The 22,458-nt window shown below is 42.6% G+C and overlaps 2 protein-coding genes across 2 annotated transcripts in view; one reads left to right on the top strand and one right to left on the bottom strand.

The window, feature by feature from the left end:
* Positions 1–22,458, top strand: part of HYDIN (HYDIN axonemal central pair apparatus protein) — a 589,624-nt gene that overhangs the window by 197,373 nt on the left and 369,793 nt on the right. Inside the window, 1 exon segment of the mRNA XM_043981230.1 lies at positions 21,798–21,922. Coding sequence (XP_043837165.1) covers positions 21,798–21,922 — 125 coding nt within the window.
* Positions 13,655–17,519, bottom strand: LOC122742610 (PAT complex subunit Asterix-like). Its single transcript, XM_043986947.1, has 3 exons — positions 17,494–17,519; positions 13,877–14,360; positions 13,655–13,741 (listed from the first exon to the last, which is right to left on the bottom strand). Exons 1-3 carry the CDS (start codon positions 17,517–17,519, stop codon positions 13,655–13,657), a joined length of 597 nt encoding a protein of 198 aa, XP_043842882.1.

Raw genomic sequence — 22,458 nt, 5'->3', positions numbered from 1 at the left:
TCTTGGTCCCGTCCTCTTGGAGAAAGGGGAAGGCTTGTGTTAGGTAACACCAGTTTCTTGGATCTAGCCTTCTGGGGGAAGAAGAGGAGGCCTGGGGCCCTGGAGCTAAAAGAACCACTGGGCCCCAGGCCCGAGGTCCAGGAGTAAAACGGGCTCTCGCCTGTCGGCCATTGTCCCACTGCCACTGATGGCCTGGCTTTGGGCGGGTTGTCCAGCCTCCGGGAGCCTTGGTTCCCTCATCAGTACAATGGGGCGGGTTGACTAGACAGTCTCCGGAGAGCCACGAACCTGAGCTATTCAGACCATTCAGGTGGAATGGAAGGAGGTATTGAGTCTCTAGCATTACCAGAATGCCTCTGAAAACCTTAGGGTAGCATTATGTGTTCGAAAGGAGAGGAATTGACTTTCCAGCTGCCCCAAGGGCAAAATTCTCTTTTGGAGGAGTCCTGAACCTTAGTCATAAGTCTGGAGGACTCTGTGGGTTCCCTGGGGAGCCATAGGGCTTATTGAAGATTAAGGGATCTCTTTGTTGGCCTCAGGCGCTTTTTCCTTTCCAGAGGAATCTCAACTATAATGCTACCAGACAGTTGGGTCCCTGTTGTTCATCCTGGTTGGTCTCACCAGAGAAGGCAGGAGAAATGTCTTGGCTCCTTTTGACCCCTGTGAATGCTTTCTAGGAGTCTCTGCTCTTTTGGGGGGGTGAAATAAAGGCTGTCTTGTCTCCAGAATAGATTGTTAACGTGAGTGCCTAGGGAACTTTTGACCCTGAGAGCCCTAAACACAACCAGATTCTCAGGTTCTCAGGGAACCCTTGGGTGCAAGCATAAGCAGAGGAAGGATGATTTGTGCAAACCATGCCAGGACTGAACCCAGACCAGGACGACCCAGAGCTGATGTTCTGCTTCCATCCCTTCCCAAAGTCCTTTATCGCCTATGATTTATGTGTTATTCTCAGGGTAATAAATAAGATAGGTAGGGGGTGGGTTTTATCATCTCAATTTTACAGTTAAAACTGAGGCTTATTTCATTGTACCTTGTCTAAAACCATGTGGCCATTAAACTGGGATAGTAGTGGTTTGTTTTTGTTTTGTTGTCGTTGTTTTTCGGGGCAATGAGGGTTAAGTGGCTTGCCCAGGGTCATACAGCTGAGGATAGTAGTTTTAAATGCTGAAAAGGAACTTTTTTGTTCACTTTCCTTATTTTATAGATGAGAAACCCAAAACCTTAATAAGGGACTTATTCAAATGCATAGAGGTAGAAAGTGGCAGAAGGCAGAGTGGAACCCCAGAGTCCCTCACTTCAGAGGGACTCACACTGAGCTTTCTGCATAATGTCTCCACGAGCCTCATCCTATTTCCAGAATCACAGAATGGTAGAGCTGAGAGAGACCTTAGGATCACCTAGTTCAGTTCTGTCATTTAACAGATGAAAAACTGAACATCTGACAAGTACTACTTACTCTAAGCCCCAGAGGGAATGACAGGAGGATGAGCTTCCCAAACCAGCCCAGGAATGGGACCACATGACATGAGCACCACCTCCTTGTTACTCACCAACCCAACCTCCCTCCTCCCCACTTGTGCCTTCCACTTCTCCCCCAGGGTCAGCTGAGTCATGGGAAGTATCACAACTAGATTTTGACCAAGACCCTTTTCATTATTCCCAGTGAAGTAGGAAAGGAAGATGGCAGACCTGAGTGGTTCACTGCAGGTTAGGGAGGACTGATCCTCTTCCATTACCTAAAATACATGTGGTGTACCACAACCACAAACCACAGGCTTCTCAACATCTCCCTTCATTTGGAGTGTTTCTCCACGAGATCCTCCCCTTCTCATCTCTTCATTACACACACACACACACACACACACACACACACACACACACACACACACACGTCAATCAACAAGCATTATATTAAGTGCTTGCTATGTGCCAGGTTCTGTACTAAGGAATATGACAAGAAGTTGGCTGGCCACAAGAACCTCGGCATTTGTCATTTTTCAAGTTTGGGAAGAAAGGGAACTGACTCCAGATGAGTCCTCAGATGGGAAGGCAAAGGTTTTTCACGATGGGATGGAAGAGTTTGGAACTCTTGAGGAGAACAAGAAGAGGAGAGGGGAAGGGTGTTTTTCATCCAATGGCTGTGGCCCGTACATGTCTGCCTTATCTGCAGACCACGAGAGATGACTTGTAACTGAACAAGAAGAGGGCTGTGACTGTTTACTTGGTGGTTTGTTTTGCATCTTGGACACTGGCTTCCCTAGTGACAAAATCTAGCCTGGTCCCTATTCTTCCCTTGCCTTACTTCCATTTCATTTTGGTTCTAAGAGTTTTTTAAATTTAAAGATTTAATATTATTGAAAATACTTAATACATTAACACACTATTATATGTTAAGCATATTATATTAATATCGCTAACATTAATATCATTTAAAAGAGTTAATATTATTTCTCACAGACACTTGTAGTGGAGCCCAGTGTCCCTTTGTTTGTGCTAAGGAGGGCATGATGGGAGCCAGATAAGAGAAAGACCTTTCCTAGCGCAAGGTCCATTTTGGACAGTTTGACTCTAACTGGGGCCTGAGCAGGAACCGATTCATAACTATCCTTCCAAGGGCATGATGGCTGTACAGGGTGCCCATTTTATAAATCTCCCCCATAGACATGAGCCTGAGGGTAACTGGATGCTGCCGTCCCTGCCCCCTGATGGGGGAGGTGCCCTGTGTGAATGAAGCAGAATAGACAGAAGGTGATTTCAGAGGGAACAACAGGACAGGGAAAGCTGCTAGATGGGGGAGGGCGTATTTCATCTTACAGGTGAATGGGGGCCCTTGGAGTTCATCTCTTGTGTGTGTATGTTGGGGGTGGGGTGAGTGGTGTGAGAGAATGTTGTGTGTGTAGATGTGAGTGTATGTGAGAGAGTATGTGGGTGTGTGAGTGTGTGTGGGTATGTGAGAGACAGAGACAGGGGGAGAGAGAGAGGGAGGGAGGGAGGGAGGATCAATCAATCACTCAATCATCAGATTTTTGCTTTAGGAAAACAGCTATGGTGGTTTGGTGGAAGAAAGATTGGAGTGGGAAGGGTGGCATAGATCATTTAGAAGCCTATTATGATTGTTCAGAGGGGAGGGGATGGGAGCCTAAGCTAGGGTGGTCATCGTGTGGATGGAGAGAGTGAATGGATGAGCGATGTCAAGGAGACAGCAATGACAAGACTTGGCAGCTGATCAGATATGGGAAGTAAGTAACAGTGACACTAAAGTCACAGATACAGGTTTCTTGGAGGAGGGTGGCACCCTCAATAGGGACAGGGAAATTTGGAAGAGGGGGAAGTTGGGGAGGAAGATAATCTCTATTTTAGACATTTGAGTTTGCAATGCCCAGTAGAATAAAGGATGTCCAATACAATACAATTAGTGTCCAATATGGTTATCAATAAAGAACTGTAGTTCAGGAGGCCAATAAGATATATGGATCAGGGAGTCATCTGCATAGACATGGTAATTGAGCCCATGGGAGCTGTTGGGGTCATGAAGTGAGAGAAGGTAGAAGGAGAAGGATAAAAAAAAAAACCCAACTTATTATGCACGTGCCATGTACCAGACACTTTGTTGAGGACTGGGGATGCAAAAGCAAAGACGGCCCTTGCCAGGAAGGCTCACACTAGAGTGTCAGTTCTTTGTGAATGAGCATCGGTTCATTCTTTGTACTTTGCACTCTCCAGCATCTACCTGGAATGTGGTAAGTGCTTAGTAAATGCTTGATTGATTGGTTATAATGGGAGAGACCCCACACACAGGGGAGTGATGCCCAGGAAGGGGGTTCTTTGGCACCAAAAGTTACAGGGATGGTCAGATAGTTGGGGGAATATATGGATACATCCAGATCAATGGGAGAGTTGATTTCCTCATTTCACAGCTGGAAAGAGAGAGATGGGGAGCAGAAGGGTATATTCCAGATAGTAGTGTGGTGTAGGAGATGTCTGGAGAGTAGGGAGTGAAGTGAAACATATGGGGGCTCTTCTGAAATAGTGGGCTAAGAGAGGCAGTCACCAAACAGCATAGCCTGAGGGTACACGTTCCAAAGATGGAGAAGGCCCAGGATAGAGCCTTGGGGTCAGTGGATAGCTTCAGGAGATGACATGGGTGATGAGCCAATAAAGGAGGCTAACAAGGAATAGTCAGATAGTTGGAGAACCAAGGGAGGAACCAATTTCCAGGACAAGAGAGTGGTTAGCAGTGGCAAATGCTACAGAGAGCTCAAGAAGGATGAGGTTTGGGAAAGGCCATTAAGAGATCATTGGAGGGAGTAGCTAGGTGGCTCAGTGGATAAAGCACTGGCCCTGGATTCAGGAGGACCTGAGTTCAAATCTGGCCTCAGACACTTGACACTTACTAGCTGTGTGACCCTGGGCAAGTTACTTAACCCTCATTGCCCTGCAAAGAAAAGCAAAAAAAAGAGATCATTGGAGAGGAGGCTTTGTGGAGTGATAAACTCTGAAGGTAGATTGCAGAGGTATTAGAAGAAAGCAAGAGGAAAGTGGAAACAACAAATATAGGCAACTTTTCAGTGAATTAGCTGAGAAAGGGAGGAGAGATATAGGACAAGAGCTAACAGGAATGGTGGGGCCTAGTGAGATGTTTTAAAGGGTGATGGGTATGTTTATAGGTAATAGGGAAGGAACCAGTAGATAGGGAGAGATTCAAGATAAGTGAGAGTGGGGAATGATAGAAGAGACAATCAGCTGGGGATTGTAATTTCAGGAGAGGGTCAGAAGAGGGAGCTTATGGCAATTGACTTCAATTTTCTCAGTAGACTAAGAGGTGAAGTCCTTAGCTGGAAGGATCACATGTTGTGAGAATCTTTAGGAGAGAAGAGAAGGTTTGCAACAGCCATTATGATCAGTTGCAATAAAGAATTAAGTAGGATTGCCTTGCTGCAGTGAGGGTCCAGTTGAGATTAGATTAATGAGTTCATAACAGATTCATAAAAAAGAGGAATACTGAATGCATGTTTTATTTTTTAATTAATTAATTAATTTAAGTTCTCAACCTTTGTTTAGATAAGATTTCCAATTTCAAATTTTTCCCCCTCCCTCCCCTCCCTCTCCCCCTCCCCTAGACAGCAGGTAATCCGATACATAACATTAAACATATTTCCACATTAGTCATGTTATACAAGAAGAATCAGAGCAAGAAGGAAAAACCACAAAAAAGAAAAACAACAGCACCAAAAACAAAAGAAATAGTATCGTCCAATCAAAATCCATATTCCACAGTTCTTCTTTTTCTTTTTTTTTTTCTGGATTTGGAGAGCCTTTTCTATCATGAGTCCTTTGGAACTTTCTTGTACTATTGGATTGGTGAGATGAATCTAGTCTATCACAGTTGATCAATACACAATGTTGATGATACTGTGCACAATGTTCTCCTGGTTCTGTTCATCTCACTCATCATCAGCCCATGCAGGACCCTCCAGGTTTCTCTGAACTCCTCCTGCTCATTGTTTCCTTTTTTTGTTTTGTTTTGTTTTTGCGGGGCAAGGGGAGTTAAGTGACTTGCCCAGGGTCACGCAACTAGTAAGCGTCAAGTGACTGAGGCCAGATTTGAACTCAGGTACTCCTGAATTCAGGGCCAGTGCTTTATCCACTGCACCACCGCCCCCTGCTCATTGTTTCTTACAGCACAATAGTATTCCATTACATTCATATACCACAACTTTTCCAGCCATTCCCCAATTGATGGGTACCCCCTCAACTTCCAATTCCTTGTCACCACAAAAAGAGCAGCTATAAATATTTTTGTACATGTGGGTCCTTTTTCCTTTTCTATGATCTCTTTGGGAAAAAGACCCAAAAGTGGTATTTCTGGGTCAAAGGGTAGAATGCATGATTTATAAACCATGATAGTATAAAAGAGTAAACAAAGCAAACTCTACGGACTTAAATGAAGACTTAATAATGACACCTTAAATAATGAGTCAGTCAAATGGCAAATCATCAAAATAATAATCACGTGATGAAGAATAAAAATGTTGAAACAATAGCTAAAACATTCTTCAGAAAGTTCCTATCTTTGAGAAGTTGTCAAGAAGCATATTTTTATTATTTAAATAATTTGGTTTGTGCTTATCATCATTACTTAATTTCTATTGGAGTCAAGTTTCTTAACACCTTGTAGTAGGTTACTGGTATAGTCTTTGGATTCTTCTTTATTTAGCCTTATGGCTTGGGCTAAAGCAAAGACCTGGGTTTGGGAATTTGTAGGAAACGGGTCCTTGAGAAGCTGGTACAAATAAGAGCTTTATTGTTATGCAATTATCCTACAAGTAGGCAAAAAAAAAAAAAAAACCCAACCCAAACAACTGAGACTCATGGAGGTTAAGTGACTTGCCCAAGGTCACACAAATATGAGGAACATTTGAGCCCAAGACCCTCTGACTGGACCCAGTATTCTTTCCACTGGCCTGTGTTGCCAGGATTGCCTTCAAGAACTCTTCTTTCTAGCTCACCTGCGTGTTATCCACACCCTGGAATCATCCAGGAAACCACCTGACCCATATGGTTGACCAATAGGAATGCCTCTTTTAAAAAAAATAACCTAAAGACAGTTTCCCAGAGACTCATGAGTAGCTGAGGCTGTGCATGTCATAGAAGAATTGCTTAAGCCGTCTAGAGTATTAATGGAACTGACCAACAGGTTGAACAGAGGACCTGGATCTGATCCCAGATTGAGAGGAGCTGCATTTCCTTGGTCAAAAATGCCACCAATGCCTCAGAACTGTGCTTTCCTCTGTTACCCTTCAAGGCTGCCCGTGTGGGGGAGCATTTTGCCTGTGTTTGGCCATGTTTTCATCTTTCAGGGTCCAGAATGAATGACTGAAAGAGGCATTTATCCAGGACTTGATACACACACAGCACTGTCAGTACAAATGGCAGACTAAGAGAGCTCACACCCCAATGGGGGACGCAACACATGGGGAAGGTTTCAGCTACAAGTCCGATGGAAAGCTTCCACTGACCTAAGGATCCAGCGGCGAAGCAGATGGTTGTGCCTCTTCTTTTGTGTCATGGCCACTGAGAAAATGACTCCATTTCTGAAATGGAACCGCTTGACTGAGCCAAGGACTTTGGTAGCAAGAATTCTCCTTTCTGAGTCCTCAGTAGTGGTGACAATAGCATCCTTAGGAGCAGCTGCCAGGCTGCATCTCCACAGATGTTGCTCAGGATGATGGCTGAGGGCACTGGGCTGGAAGCATTGCTCTTCCAAAATCTCTTTGGTTCAGGGTCCTGGACTTTTTCATCAGGATCTAAGGGAGATGGTGGTCAAGGTAGTGGTGGTGTTGGTGATGTGATTTTCTTGGCACATGCAGACTATAGTCTTTCCCTCAGGGGCCTAGCTGCTTCATCTTGGCTGGCTCGCCTACCTCATGTGTGATAGGGCTGGCCGGCCCCTTTACCACAGGAGCAAAATAATACCTCCATAAATTTGAAATGCTGGTACAGTTATTCATAATGAAGATTTACCTGATTGTCTCTCCTCTGAAGCTTGTCCTAGTTACCTTGTTAACAGACAGCCTCTAAATACTCCAAATATTTGCATGTCATTGCATGTTAACCCACTGACTCTCGGGAATATTAGAAATAAGGTAGACTGGGTCACACCAATTGGGATCTAATGTCATATACTCTAATCTGGCTCTGCATGGGTCTGATTTCAATCACTGAAGTCATGGTTTTGAGTTTTAGTGAATGTACCCAGATCTTTTGCATTATTGAGTCATTAAGAAGGAGGCAGTCCTTGCTCATTCTGATGTCTTAAAAAATTCACAGCTATGTGACCTTGGAGCCTACCATTATCAACATCTGAAATTCTCTTTAGGGGACAACTTTTGGGATAACTATGAATCTTGCCATTGCAATTATTAAACACACATGAAATTTTAATCGTTACAAAATAAGGACAAGAAAGCAGATCCTGGAGGCAAATGGGAGGAGTAAAATTTAAAGGGAAATTGTGAGCATTTGAATCACTCTGCACCTAATTATACTGGACCTTTTGTTTTGCTGAATTTCTGACCCAAAGGAGTTTAGGATATTTTTAGTGGTCACACTATGTGTTGTTTAGAACTTTTTTTCTTCATAGAGCAAGAATGCTGAAAAGGCCATGACCTTTTTGGACCCAGAGGCCAGTAAGAGATGAGATCAGGTTTGTAAGAATCCTTCTCATAGTATTGTGTCTTTCAAGCTTTAGCAGATCAAAGGGAGATACTCAATATAATTAGGGGGAAAAAACTCTGAGGCTTATTGCTTTTCAGTCTTATTAGAGAGTATTGATCAATGTAGAAGAGGACTAGTTATAGGGAAAGTATAGAAAAGAATTGGAGAAAAGTATTCTGAACTGAATAGCCTATATTTCTGTTCAAAAACAAACCAATTTGGGAAGCTAGGTGGCGCTGTGGATAGGGCACCGGCCCTGGGTTTAGGAGGACCTGAGTTCAGATGTGATCTCAGACACTTGACACTTGCTGGCTGTGTGAGCTCTGGGCAAAAGACTTAACCCTCATTGCCCCACCCAAAACAAAAACAACAACAACAAAAACAAAAACAACAACCTCAAAACCAACCAAACAAACACAAAAAACCCAATTATGGTTTTATTCCATTCTTGACAAATGCTGAAATCTTGAAAGTTGGCATTTCCACTTTTTCATTTTAGCCATCATTCAGAATTAATGGAATTTGGCAGTAAATAATTTAAAAACTGGTATAGTTCAGAGATAAATCCCCCAGAATCTCAGAATTGGAAGGAAGCCCAAGGATACCTAGTTCAATTTCTGCCTAAATGATCAGACCCTCTACAGGGCCTTCAATAAATGGTCTTCGTGGCTTGGCTTAAACGTGTCCAGTGAAAAGAGCACCGTTACCCCCTAACTTTCGGATTGTTCTGACTGTTAAGTTTTACCCACCCCATATTTGTCCTGGCAGTGTCCACTTGTTGTTGCTTGTGCTGGTTTTTTGTGTGTGTGTGTGTGGCCACACAAAATAATCTTAATCCTTCTTCCATGTAAGAGACCCTCAAATACTTAAAAAGAGCTTCCATGCTACCCCCCTCAGTCTTCTATCCTCCAGCAGAAACATCTCCACTTCCTTTGGCTGGTCCTTATTCGGTACGATCTCAAGGCCTACCTACTGATGACGAGCTGCTTCTTCCTTAGCTATGCTAGTACTTGGACAAGAGACATCCTATGTCACCAGGACTCCACGGGAAGCCTTTATAGCTAGCTTGCACTTCTTTGGCATAGCTAATCAAAACCCAGAGTCACCTTCATGGTATGAGAAGACATTGGAGTAGGACTTTTATGGAGATGACATCAGCAGTTCCTAAATCATATGCTGATTTTTGAATCTCTATTAGATTTCTAATAATAAACTCATTTCTATGAAATCATTATCAAAGAGATTATGGGAAGGTGGTGGCATGTTAGGGTCTAGAGGACTCTAGTTCCCCCATAAATATCCCAAGGTGCTCTAAAATACACTAGGAAGAACAATGACAAACCCCCAAATAATCTGCTACAAACTCTTCTACCCAGTCCTAGACTTACCCCCAGAAGCTTGCTGCAGAATCATGAAGCAGAGCTAAGAAAATGATAAATTATTAGGAGGATATTTAATGAGAATAGAGGAAGAGAGGAGGCAGGCTCTCACAGACAACTTCTTACAATGGAACACATCTTCATAGTACACAGGCATCTAAGGCATATGTAGAGGGAAAAGCATTTCACTTTATTTGTTGTTTTCTGATGACAAAAAAGGAAATCATTTGACTAGGTAGAACAAAATACAACCTTAAAGCCACTTACTCCAACCAAGTACCTCCCATGTATATGTTGATATCTCATAAGATTCTTTGATCAGGGGGCAGCTAGATGACGCAGTGGATAGAGCACCGGCCCTGGACTCAGGAGGACCTGAGTTCCAATCCAGCCTCAGACACTTGACATTTACTAGCTGTGTGACCCTGGGCAAGTCACTTAACCCTCATTGCCCCACTAAAAAAAAAAAAAGATTCTTTGATCAGATAGAATCACAAAGATTATTTGTTCACCAGTTTCTTGATTATCAAGATTAAGTGAGGCATACAGGGTAGGGAGGTGGACATTCCCTCTATATACTGTTGCTGCCTTAGAAAATGTCCTGTGCCAAATCCAGTGGAAAAGGGAGTTCTCATAGGTCTTAAATCTTCCAAATGATGCACAGAAGGTTAAAAGAGATCGCCCTCAAAATCCACTCGGGAAAAGCCGAATGTGTAAAGAACGCTGGTGGCCCCAAGTACGGAATGCAGTTGGGTGGAGAGTCCATGGAGTGTGTCTTTCAGTACTATATCTTAGGCACTGTACATGTGGGCCACAGGTATAGAATTCAATACAAGACAGTGGGCTGGAGGGAATTGGAGAAATCTTGTAGAACCTTCCATAATCCCAAGCTGTTCTTTGACACATGACCCCAATATTATCTCACAGTAATGACATGTATTTGATCTTCTTCACTGAAGAATTAGAACTTCAGGTGGCCCAAAAGGTGGAAGAAAGATGCATGTAGGGGGCAGCTAGGTGGTACAGTGGATAGAGCACTGGCCCTGGAGTCAGGAGGACCTGAGTTCAAATTCGGCCTCAGACACTTAACACTTACTAGCTATGTGACCCTGGGTAAGTCACTTAACCCCAATTGCCTCACTAAAAAAAAAGATGCATGTAGGTCATAAACAGATAACAGTATATTACAATGATCTCTGTGTCATAAGTGTTCCAGTCATCACTTAAGAGTCCAACAATCAGAAGTGAAGTTGTCTTGTAGCCAGTGAGGGATAGTGGATGGACAGCTTCAGTTCTGAAGGGCTTGCACTAATATCTACAAAGTGTTAGAAGATCTAAAAGAACATGTCTAGTGTGTTAGATGGATCCATGGTGGAGGGTTCTTGGATGGCTGTTTATGGATGAGAATTATACAGGATAAAGGGATCGTTTGTGATTTGTGTCATGAGAGGAGATACCTCTGTCCATGAAATCACAGTACCACAGAAGGACTGAAGTAAGTATAACATGAATTTTTATATAAAGGAGTTTCAACAGAACCACCAATCACTCAATAAACATTTATTAAAACAATATGCCCAATATCTACACTAATGTAAATGAAAATGACTCTCAATGGCAGCCAAACTCAGATGAATTTCAAAGGCTAATCTTGGTACAGGAGAATAGATGAAGAAACACATTTACATTTCCTCTCAGGAGTAGAGAATTGGGAAGGAATGGTGTAGAATGGGACACAGTCATTTTATTTAGCTAGTTTTGCTTAACTGTTTTCTTTTGTTTTGAGGGGTAGCAGGGAGAAAGAGGACATGTCAGTAAATGTCTGTGATGTAAAAACAAAGCAGTATCAATATAACTTTTTTAAAAATAAGAAAACAATAAAAAAGATAGAACATTGCTTGTTTGGTTTTTGGTGAGGCAATTGGGGTTAAGTGACTTGCCCAGGGTCACACAGCTAGTAAGTGTCAAGTGTCTGAGGCCAGATTTGAACTCAGGTACTCCTGACTCCAGGGCCTGTGCTCTCTCTATCCACTGCACCACCTAGCTGCCCCTTAGAACATTGCTAAGATAGCAGTTGCCCTTAGTCAATGTGGCATAGATTCAATGAAGGGCTTTGTATTTGGAGGCAGAAGACCTACATTTGAGCCCTGGCTTTGCCATTTATTAGTTCTGTGCTCTTGTTCAAATTAAGTAGCCACTCTGGACCTCAGGTTCTTCTTCTGCAAAGGGGGATCAGACGCCATTATCTATATGTTCTTTACCAGTGAATGAATAGTGGTGAGAACTGAGACATGGTCTTAATGAGGTAGCAGCAAATGAGTTAGAGGAAACCTGGTGACAGTAGTGGGGGAGTATGGTACCTGTGTGTAGAAACGCTGCAATGCTTTCCCCCCTTTTCTGACACCAGAATAGCAAATGAAGAGGATTAAAAAGAAATGTTAAAAGCTAAAACTCTACCCTGAATTGAGAAATGGCCCAAGGATATGAACAGGCAGTTTTCTGATGAAGAAATCAAAGCTATCTATTGCCATATGAAAAATGCTCTAAATCACTATTGATTAGAGAAATGCAAATTAAAACTCTGAGGTACCACCTCACACCTATCAGATTGGCTAATATGACAAAAAAGGAAGATGATAAATGTTGGAGAAGCTGTGAAAAAATTGGAACACTAATGCATTGTTGTTGGAGTTGTGGGCTGATCCAACCATTCTGGAGAGCAATTTGGAATTGTGCCCAAAGGGCTATGGGACTGTTCATACCCTTTGACCCAGTGGTACCACTGATAGGTCTGTGTCCCAAAGAGATCATAGAAGAGGGAAAAAGACCCACATGTACAAAAACATTTATAGCAGCTCTCTGTGGTGGCAAAGAATTTGAAATCGAGGGAATGCCCATCAAATTGGGAATGGCTAAACAAGTCGTGGTATATGAATGCGATGGAATACTATTTTGCTGTAAGAAATGATGAACAGGCAGATTTCAGAAAAACCTGGAAGGACTTGTACAAACTGATGCTGAGTGAAATGAGCAGAACTAGGAGAACATTGCACACAGTATCAACATCATTGTGTGATGATCATTGGTGATAGACTTGGCTCTTCTCAGCAGTGTCATGATCCAAAACAATTTCAAAGAACTCATAATAGAAAATGTTCTCAATATCCAGAAAAAAGAACTGTGGATTATGAATGCAGATTTAACCATACTGTTTCTACTTTTGGGCTGTTTTTTTCCCTTCTTTTTTGAGGTTTTTCCCTTGAGCTCTGATTCTTCTTTCACAATATGACTAATGCAGAAATATATTTAATGTGATTGTACATGTATAATCTATATCAGATTGCTTTCCATCTTGGGGAGGAGGGAGGGAAGAGAGGGTAGAAGAAAAATTTGAAACTCAAAATCCTATGAAGACAAATATTGAAAACTATCCTTATATGCAACTGGAAAATAATAAAATACTTTTATTTTTAAAAGCCCAAACTCTAAGGCAAAAGATTAAGAAACTGGCTAATATATCAGAAATGTTGTTCAAGGGAAAACACAGTTTCAAGGTTTGGAAAGGATGGATCCACATCAAGTTTTAAGAGGAGTTTACATTTGATAAAAAGGAAAAAATCCCCTTCTCTTTGACTTACTTGGTCATTTACAAATGTCCCTTCCCATCCTCGTTTGTTTAATTGAGTAAGCTTTTATTAAAGAAGGAACACCAAGGCAGTCCTTGTGGTCCTGCGCCAGTACTGGAAGATCACGGAACCACTGTGGGTGGCTGTTCTTCAGAGGACTTCAGGTCCGGCTTGCGAAATGTTGGACATAAGAGGAACAAAAGCCCTTCTTTGAATACGCTATAGTGATGATGATGATAACAATAGCTCCTCTCTTTGCCTCAGTTTCCTCATCTGTAAAATGAGCTGCAGGAGGAAATTGCAAACCACTCCAGTATCTTTTTTTTTTCTTACACATCCATGTGTATTGGTTGCTACAAATAGTTACAAGCGGTAGAGCCCCAAACCTGCACCTGCAGCCCCAGCCTGGCCTGGCCTGGCCCAAAGGCGTCAGTGCCCAGTCTCAGCCAGCTGGGAAGGACCCTGGCCCAGAAGGAAGGACAGATAATACGACAAGGAGCCAGACAGGTGCAGGATCTAGGAAGGGTGTTGGGGGCAGAAAGGCTGGAGAGGAATTTGGGGCTGGGGGACACTGACAGGGCTGGGGCCCAAGAATAGGCAATCCTTCAGCAGAGGTAAGGTCAGAGTGGGGGTGTTCCACCGTGGACTCACAATCTGAGGCACCAGACTGGGATCGGAGGCTGGGAGGTGAACATAGAAGTGAGGAATGAACCAGTTTCTAGTTTTTCCTTTTTTCTGGCCCAGGAAGCAATAGTAAAAGCCCTTAGGTCCTGAGGTCCGGGCTGAAGAGTGAGGAGATGGTGTCCACCACAGGGGTGTCATGGACTGGGGGTTCTGGAGGTAGGACATCCCCACAGCAGGAATGGAGAGCGTGAAGCTGCTCATCATCTGCTTGGGATCTCCAGAGCTTCGAGAGTGGGCAAAGCTGATGAAGGAACAGTAGACAGCAATCCAGGCACACCACTTCAACTTGAGCATGAGGCCGCCCATGCTGAAGATCATTCCCAGCAGGTTCATGGGGTCCAGAGGGGGATCCTCCAGGGCTGGGGTGTTCTCTGTGGCAGGTGGCTTGTACCTGAGTACCTTGTTGGGATGCCGGGGGTCTGACGGGTTGTTCACGGACCCACTCCAGTATCTTTGCCAAGAAAACCCCAAATGGGGTCACAAAGAATCAGACAGAACTGAAAACAACTGAACAACACTAGCGACCGTGTAGTGCTTTAAGATTTGTGAAGCGTTTTGTAGATATTATCCCACTCAGTCCTTACAATAGCCCTGGGAGGTAAGTGCTATTATCAGGAAACTGAGGCAGAAAAACTAATTGGCTAGGGTTACATAGTTAGAATGTGGCTGAAACTGGATTTGAGCTCAGGTCTTCTGTGTTTTATACACTGTGCCATCTCACTGCCTCTAATATGTAGCTGTTATCTGTGTTACTTACATCTATACCTAATATTTATCAGTATGTCATCTACCCTGTGATATATACAGATATGTACCATATATACATGCATACATACAAATACATGTGCATACATGTATATGCACACACAGGATAAACATACCTTTTATAGGATATCCCATCCTTTGAGAATGTTTGCCTCCAAAATAAGAAAAAGAAGAGTGGCAGCTAGGTGGCGCAGTGGATAAAACACTGGCCCTGGCTTCAGGAGGACCTGAGTTCAAATCCGACCTCAGACACTTGACTCTTACTAGCTGTGTGACCGTGGGTGAGTCACTTAACCCTCATTGCCCTGCCCCCCCCCCAAAAATGATGGGGACCAGGGAGCAGGGCATACGCCAGCAGTGGAAGGATCAGCAAGTATTTGGAATTTTGTTCTGGCTCCTTGCTGGTGAGAGGCACTGGAGATGCAGGATCTGGTAGCTTTGAGGCCTTGGCCTATAACCCCTCTTCCTCCTTGCTATGGCCTCTCCATGACCTACCCATGACTTAAGGGACTTCAGTTGAATAGAAGTGAATCTGCTGTAATCTGTTTGTATTTCTACTACCCTTTTTTTTTTTGTCAGATCAGTAAGGAATTAAACATGACAGATAATGTCTTCATTTTCATTGTATCCTACAGGCATAAGGAACCCTAAGGAATGTAGGAGTTTAAATTTGGGAAAGTAAACATTAAAATAGATCATCAAAATGTGATGTCCTAACCGTAATTGTAATTTTCCATTGAGGCATCTAGCACTGGGCCTGGAGACCGGATGATGAGTTCAAATATAACCTCAGATCCTCCTTTGCTGTGTGACCCTGGGCAAGTCATTTAACCTCTCTCTGCCTCTGTTTCTTCAACTGTAAAGTGAGGACAATAATCCCACTCAGCTCCCAGGGTTGTTGTGAGGGTCAAATGAGATAATAATTGTAAAGTGCTTGACAATTAATTGCAATGTCTGGACATGTGGTAGGTACCATTAAATGTTTATTCCCCCATAAACATTTTTTGGGGGTTTTGTTTTATGGGACAATGAGGATTAAGTGACTTGCCCAGGGTCACACAGCTAGTAAGTGTCAAGTGTCTGAGGCCAGATTTGAACTCAGGTCCTCCTGAATCCAGGACTGGCTGCCCCCATCCATAAACATTTTAAATAGCACCAGGAATTAGAGCATCAGTAGTTATACTGGGACTTTAAATCTGTTTTCTTTCATCTGGCCTCCAGGGGTTAATTCCAATTCCTAAAAACTGCAGATCTGTCATTCTTCTCTTTGTTCGGCCTCTCCCCTGAGCTCCCTCTTTTTAATGCTTATCTGCCCTCTATATTGGGAAAGTGGCAGGAACTCGGGATCTTCCACACTTGTTGGCTTCACAGGCACCAGGGATATCTGTGGGGTAGGAGGACACAGTGAGAAAAGCTCCCAACCAAGGATGACAGAGCAGGAAAGAGCCTGGCTGGCTGCTAAAATAATGGCAATAGTAATGAACCCAGAAATGTGACATTAACTTTCACTTCTAAACGTAGATTCTTATCGCCAAGAATACGTATCAGGAATATCCCATTTCAATAACTGTTAAAATATTAAAATAGGAAACATTTTAGAGGCAGCTAGGCGGTGCAGGGGAGAAAGCATTGGACCCGAAGTCAGGAGGACCTGAATTCAAATCCAGTCTTTGCCATTTATTAGCCGGGTGACCCCAGACAACTAATTTAATCCCTCTGTGTCTCAATTTCCTCATCTGTAAAATGGGGATATAAACAGTATCTACCTTCCATGGTTATTGTGAGGATAAAATGAGATAATATTTGTAAAGTACTTTGCAAACCTTAAAAGATTATGCAAGGGGCAGCTAGATGGCGCAGTGGTTAAAGCACCGGCCCTGGATTCAGGAGTACCTGAGTTCAAATCCGGCCTCAGACACTTGACACTTACTAGCTGTGTGACCGTGGGCAAGTCACTTAACCCCAATTGCCTCACTAAAAAAAAAAAAAAAAAAAAAAAAAGTTAGATATTATCATTGTTATCATGATTACCACCATCACCACCATTACCATCATTCATTTCACTGGTAACATTAGATCCTAAGCAAAGTTGTTCAGAATTGTCTTTCAGGAATGTCACTGATTAGATATAATGTGCTGTCTTGCTGTATCAATTCTTCATACATGGAAGGCACTTAATAACTGTTTGTTTCATTGAATTAAACAGTGTTATAACTGAATTTCCTTCCTGACGAGGTGCCTGCTGTAACTGGAACATAACTGGTAGACAGCCAGTTCTTTTTCTTTGAGGAATAAATGCTTTTAAGTCTACAAGAGCAATACCAGGATATTGGACATCTCTTAGCTTGTCTGCCTTTTGTATGGTAAAGAAAAAATATTTTGGATGATCTTAAGTCACCAGCATTTAACACTCTCTACCCAACGAAAGCCCAGGCTGTTAAACAAGCAAAGCCACCCCATCAAGCGGTGGGGTTTCCCCCAATACTTTAGGTGTTTTCTGTCATCTATGTCTAAGAGCTGAAAGAAAGGGAAATCTTACATTTTGGAATTTGGACTCCTAGCAGCCATCTTTGGAGCGATAGGGTTTTGTTCTCTTTAGCAAGTCAGCTTAGCTTTCATTTTCAATAGTTTTATCCATTTGGCTGCACTAATGTCCTATGCAGAGAGAGCAGTCCTTGAAAAGAAGATAAAATCATAGTATGTGAAGAGGAATATTAAAAAACTGGGAAGAACCTTACAAAAGAAGCATTGAAACATTAAACCAAAAGTTAGCCAACCAGGCGTCTGTTTCCGGTTTTTCTTTGAGACTGTAAAGTTACATCAACTCTGTAGACTTCAGCTTCATTGTTCAGTGACAAATGACTAAGTCCCTATTATGTGGAGTAGGTAGGATTCTGGTCCAGGGGTCAGGAAGAGTTGAATTGCAGTTCTGCTTCTGATACATATTAATTGTGTATCTTAACTTTTTAGTGCCCTGGATGACTCATTAAGAATAGAACACCTCGTGTATAACCCATATCATATTGCTTTCCATCTTGGGGAGAAGGGAGAAGAGGGAGGAAGGGAGAAAAATTTGGAAATCAAAATCTTATAAAAAATGAATGTTGAAAACTATTTTTCCATGTCATTGGAAAAAAAATAAAATACTATTTACCAAAAAAGAAGGAGCTGAAAAGCTAGAGACTGAGAGGAGGTACCCATTTAGGAGTATGGGGTGGGGGAAGTAAAGTCTGGAAAATGAAGAATGGGTGTTCTGGTCCCTTCTTCAAAATGGAAATTCTGTCAAGAACTCATTCCTGGGAGAAGGGGTATAAACCAATATCCAGGCGTGCAGAGTTGGAGGATCCAGGAGTTGTTTAAAAAGTCTATGAACATTAAAAAAATTTTAATAACTGTAATCTGTATGTTTTCTCATTAATTCTATATACCTTATTTTATACACTGTTTTCCTCCAGAAGGGGTCTGTAGGTTTCACCAGCCTGCATAAAAGGTCGTTAAAGTGGTTAAGAACCCCTGACCTAAAAAGCCAAATTCTTTTTGGTAAAACTTCCATGCAGAGAATCAAAAGTTGTGGATGAATTTTGATACATACCAGTGGAAGTGACATTTATATCTCTGAGAATGTGAATCTATGGAAGTATTGAATCGGACCCCAAGCTAAACAATTTGTGATACAGTGAAACAGTTCAACAAAATTTGCCCTAATCTACATGTGTCTTCTTTTTGGGTGCCTAATGATCATGGGTATCATGATATAATTTAAATCAATCATCAAGACAACTGGTGGTCTTTTTTATCATTCCTTCAGGGATTTGCAGATTTTAACAATCATGAGGAATACATCTGAACTCAGTCTTTGGCTCTGCCTTGCAATGATATCCAAGGTAGACATTAATTTTTAAAAAAATGAATTATTGGTCCTGCTTTGGACTTTGGAGCTTAGAAACCTGCAGAGCCCAACCTCCCTCTCCCCCATACTCCCTGTCCCAATTGAAAGTTCAGCATGAGTGCTTGCCCAGATTTTCCTATTACTTATCTTCAGACATTTTATGATAGCATTATATTGATTTTTAAACAAACTGCTAAGGCATTTTTATAAACTCAAACATCAGGCATCACTGTAAACAAAATATGAATTCCTTCACCCTTCAGTTACCACACTCACCCACCATCTGCCCTCCAAAATTACAGCTTGTGTTTTCTGTACTTGCAAAGAGGTTTTGCTTTTAACCTCATTTAAAAAGGAGTGATTCTGCTCCTGCTGTAGGTATGGAGAGATTTATTGTTCCTGCCTCTGATGATAGATTACTTTCCCTGGCACACTTCTTGACTTGCCTGGATTACAAGAACCCTTGATTTCTTTGAATTCAAGGTCTTTTTAACCACTTAAAGGGCTTCATATAAACATACCCTCTATCTCCAAAAGGGATCAATAACCTCCTTATCCTTGAGTATCATCAGTGAAAGAAGGAAGGAAGGAGAGAAGAAATGAGGGAAGGAAGAAAAGAAGGAAGGAGGGAAGGAAGAGAAGAAAGGAAGGAATGAACAAAAAGAAGGAAGGAAGGGAAAAATGTGCCTAGTATAGAATATGTTTCTAGGTACTGGGTATACAAATACAAAAGTAAGACAGTCTCTGTCCTTAAGGATCTTATATTCTGATAGGGGAAGAAAACATATATGTAAGTAATGTTCAGGGAAGAGAATTTTGGTCTGGGTGGTAAAGGAAATGTCAGTGAAGCTGAGGATAGTTGATAATCAAAGCCCTTTCTGATGGTAGTATTGATTTAATTATTGTTGCCAGAGTAAGAGATGAAAAGTAAGGTCTATAAAGGTGTATATAGTGGTAAAGTACCCAGTGTCAGGCAAGATGCCTAGGGTAGATGGATATGAAGCCCAGTGTGGGACTGACTGGGGATAGTGGGTTATGTGAGTTTGTGCATATCGAGAGAAGGAATGACTCCTAGGGAGTCTGTTGCTGAATCTGAAGCAGAAGAAAAAGAAATGTAGAGCCAAAGTGAATACAGGAGTGAGAAGCAGAGGGAGGAACCCTCTTCCCCTGCCAAGTTCACACAAAGGTGAACAAAAGTGAGCAATTGTTCGGGTGCCAGTGAGAAGCTCCCATGCTGTGTTACTTATCCTATCCTAGGGAGTTAAGGATTATATTTTGGGACAGATCTAAGGACTGAAGAGCATGAAAACTTCCCCAGAAGAGTAAAATGATTAGATGCAGCGTAGATACCCGACACTATATTTAATCATCTATATGGTATTATTTAACATTCCTCTAATAATTCAATAGTCAGCCAACAGGTATTTATTAGGGTCCTAAGTGTCAGGTACTATACTTAGCAATGGAGGTACAAAGAAGGACAAAAAAGGGAAGGAAAGGGAAAAAACAGTCCCTGCCTTCAAGGATCTCACAGTACTGCAGTATACCGTGTACAATACAGTACAATACAGTACAGTACAGGCAATATACTATGGCCAAAAAAGTTATGCACAGGAGCAATGGGAAATCATCTCTGAGGGCAGGCTCTAAGATCAAGAGGAACTGGGCTGGAGTATATATCATGAAAAGAATTAAACCCTTAAGTGGATGGGCTTCCTATCTAGTATGAAGAGTTATGAGTGTCTACCACAGTATGGTAAAGGAAAAATGAATCATTGCATCACTTTACACTTGTGCTTCTACTGCCATTACTTGAAAATAACATTAAAATGGAACTTCTCACATGACCAGGAGGAAACTGACCCTAACTGTTGATTTACTAACTAGTTGTGTCAAGTATTACCTGTTCCTTAGTTAGAACTTAACCTGTTCTTTAGTTAGTTCATGAGCTAGAACTAAAATTATGTTTACCTTCCTTTTCCCTTCCCTTCTCTTCCCTTCCCTTCTCTTCCCCTTCTCCTTCTCCTTCTCCTTCCCTTCCCTTCCCTTCTCTTCCCCTTCTCCTTCTCCTTCCCTTCCCTTCCCTTCTCTTCCCTTCCCTTCTCTTCCCCTTCTCCTTCTCCTTCCCTTCCCCTTCTCCTTCCCCTTCCCTTCCTTTTCCCTTCCCTTCTCTTCCCTTCCCTTCTCTTCCCTTCCCTTCTCTTCCCCTTCTCTTCCCTTCCCTTTCTCCTTCCCCTCCCCTTCCCCTTCTCCTTCCCTTCCCTTCCTTTTCCCTTCCCTTCTCTTCCCTTCCCTTCTCTTCCCTTCCCTTCTCTTCCCCTTCTCTTCCCTTCCCTTTCTCCTTCCCCTCCCCTTCCCCTTCTCCTTCCCTTCCCTTCCTTTTCCCTTCCCTTCTCTTCCCTTCCCTTCTCTTCCCCTTCTCCTTCTCCTTCCCTTCCCTTCCCTTCTCTTCCCTTCCCCTTCTCCTTCCCTTCCCTTTCTCCTTCCCCTTCCCTTCTCTTCCCTTCCCTTCTCTTCCCCTTCTCCTTCTCCTTCCCTTCCCCTTCTCCTTCCCCTTCCCTTCCTTTTCCCTTCCCTTCTCTTCCCTTCCCTTTCTCCTTCCCCTCCCCTTCCCCTTCTCCTTCCCCTTCCCTTCCTTTTCCCTTCCCCTTCCCTTCCTTTTCCCTTCCCTTCTCTTCCCTTCCCTTCTCTTCCCCTTCTCCTTCCCCTTCCCTTCTCTTCCCTTCCCCTTCTCCTTCCCCTTCCCTTCCTTTTCCCTTCCCTTCTCTTCCCTTCCCCTTCTCCTTCCCCTCCCCTTCCCCTTCTCCTTCCCCTTCCCTTCCTTTTCCCTTCCCTTCTCTTCCCTTCCCTTCTCTTCCCCTTCTCCTTCTCCTTCCCTTCCCTTCCCTTCTCTTCCCTTCCCCTTCTCCTTCCCCTTCCCTTCCTTTCTCCTTCCCTTCTCTTTCTCTTCCTTCTCCTTCCCTTCCCTTTTTCTTCCTTTCTTCCTTTGTTTCTTTCTCTCACTCACTCGATAGGAAACTCTAATGTCCTCTAAGTTTGGGACAAATCTAATAGAAATATGGAATTGAACAAATTGCTGGAGGAAGGTTTATGGTGTCTTTTTTTTATCCCCCCTCCCCAATTACACGTAAAAACAATTTTAACATTAGTTTTTAAAAATTGTGAATTTCAAACTGCCTTCCTTTTCTATCAGTACAGAATGTGTCCTGATGAGTGTTTCCTTTTGGACTTTAGTCCTTTTTCTGCAGAGCCATCTGTTGGAACTGTCAATGTGGGAGACACCATGCAGCTGGCAGTGGATTTTGAGCCACTTGTCTTAGGAGACCATAGTGAAAAGCTGATAGTGAACTATGACACAGGTAAGTGCTGTATTTTATTAAGTAACCATTCTGTATGTGGAAAGGATTCTGTGGGGGGCATGTAAAGGGGAGAGCAGGAAATGGCTTGGGTTTTAGGCATTGAGTTGCAATGTCACAAAGATATGAACCCCAATGTGTGTTATCTATAAGAAGAATAAGACTTTTATATTCAGCCTTAAGGGTGACAAAACACTTTATTCTCATTGACTCTCCAAGCTAAGTAGTTGAAGTGTTGTTCAGATCAAAGAGGTTGAGGAGCTTGCTCACCATTGTTTAGCAGGTAAGTGATAGCACTGGGACTTGTATTCTACATTTCGGCATAAATAATGCTTACAATTATAGAAGGATGGAAGAGTTGGAAGAGACTTTAGATGTCATGTGGTCCAACCCCTTGCCCAGTAGATAAATGCCCTCTATCACATCCTTGGTAGTGTTCATCTAGAACACTGCTTGAATGTCTCCAGTGATGGGGAAACTTGTTACCTGATAGGGTAGCTTAACCCATTTTTGGATATCTCTGATTGTGAAAAGTTTGT

This window comes from Dromiciops gliroides, chromosome 2 (assembly GCF_019393635.1).
Source record: "Dromiciops gliroides isolate mDroGli1 chromosome 2, mDroGli1.pri, whole genome shotgun sequence".
Classification (NCBI taxonomy): Eukaryota; Metazoa; Chordata; class Mammalia; order Microbiotheria; family Microbiotheriidae; genus Dromiciops; species Dromiciops gliroides.
The sequence above is the reverse complement of the archived record's forward strand: the minus strand, read 5'-3'. Positions and strand labels throughout refer to the sequence as shown.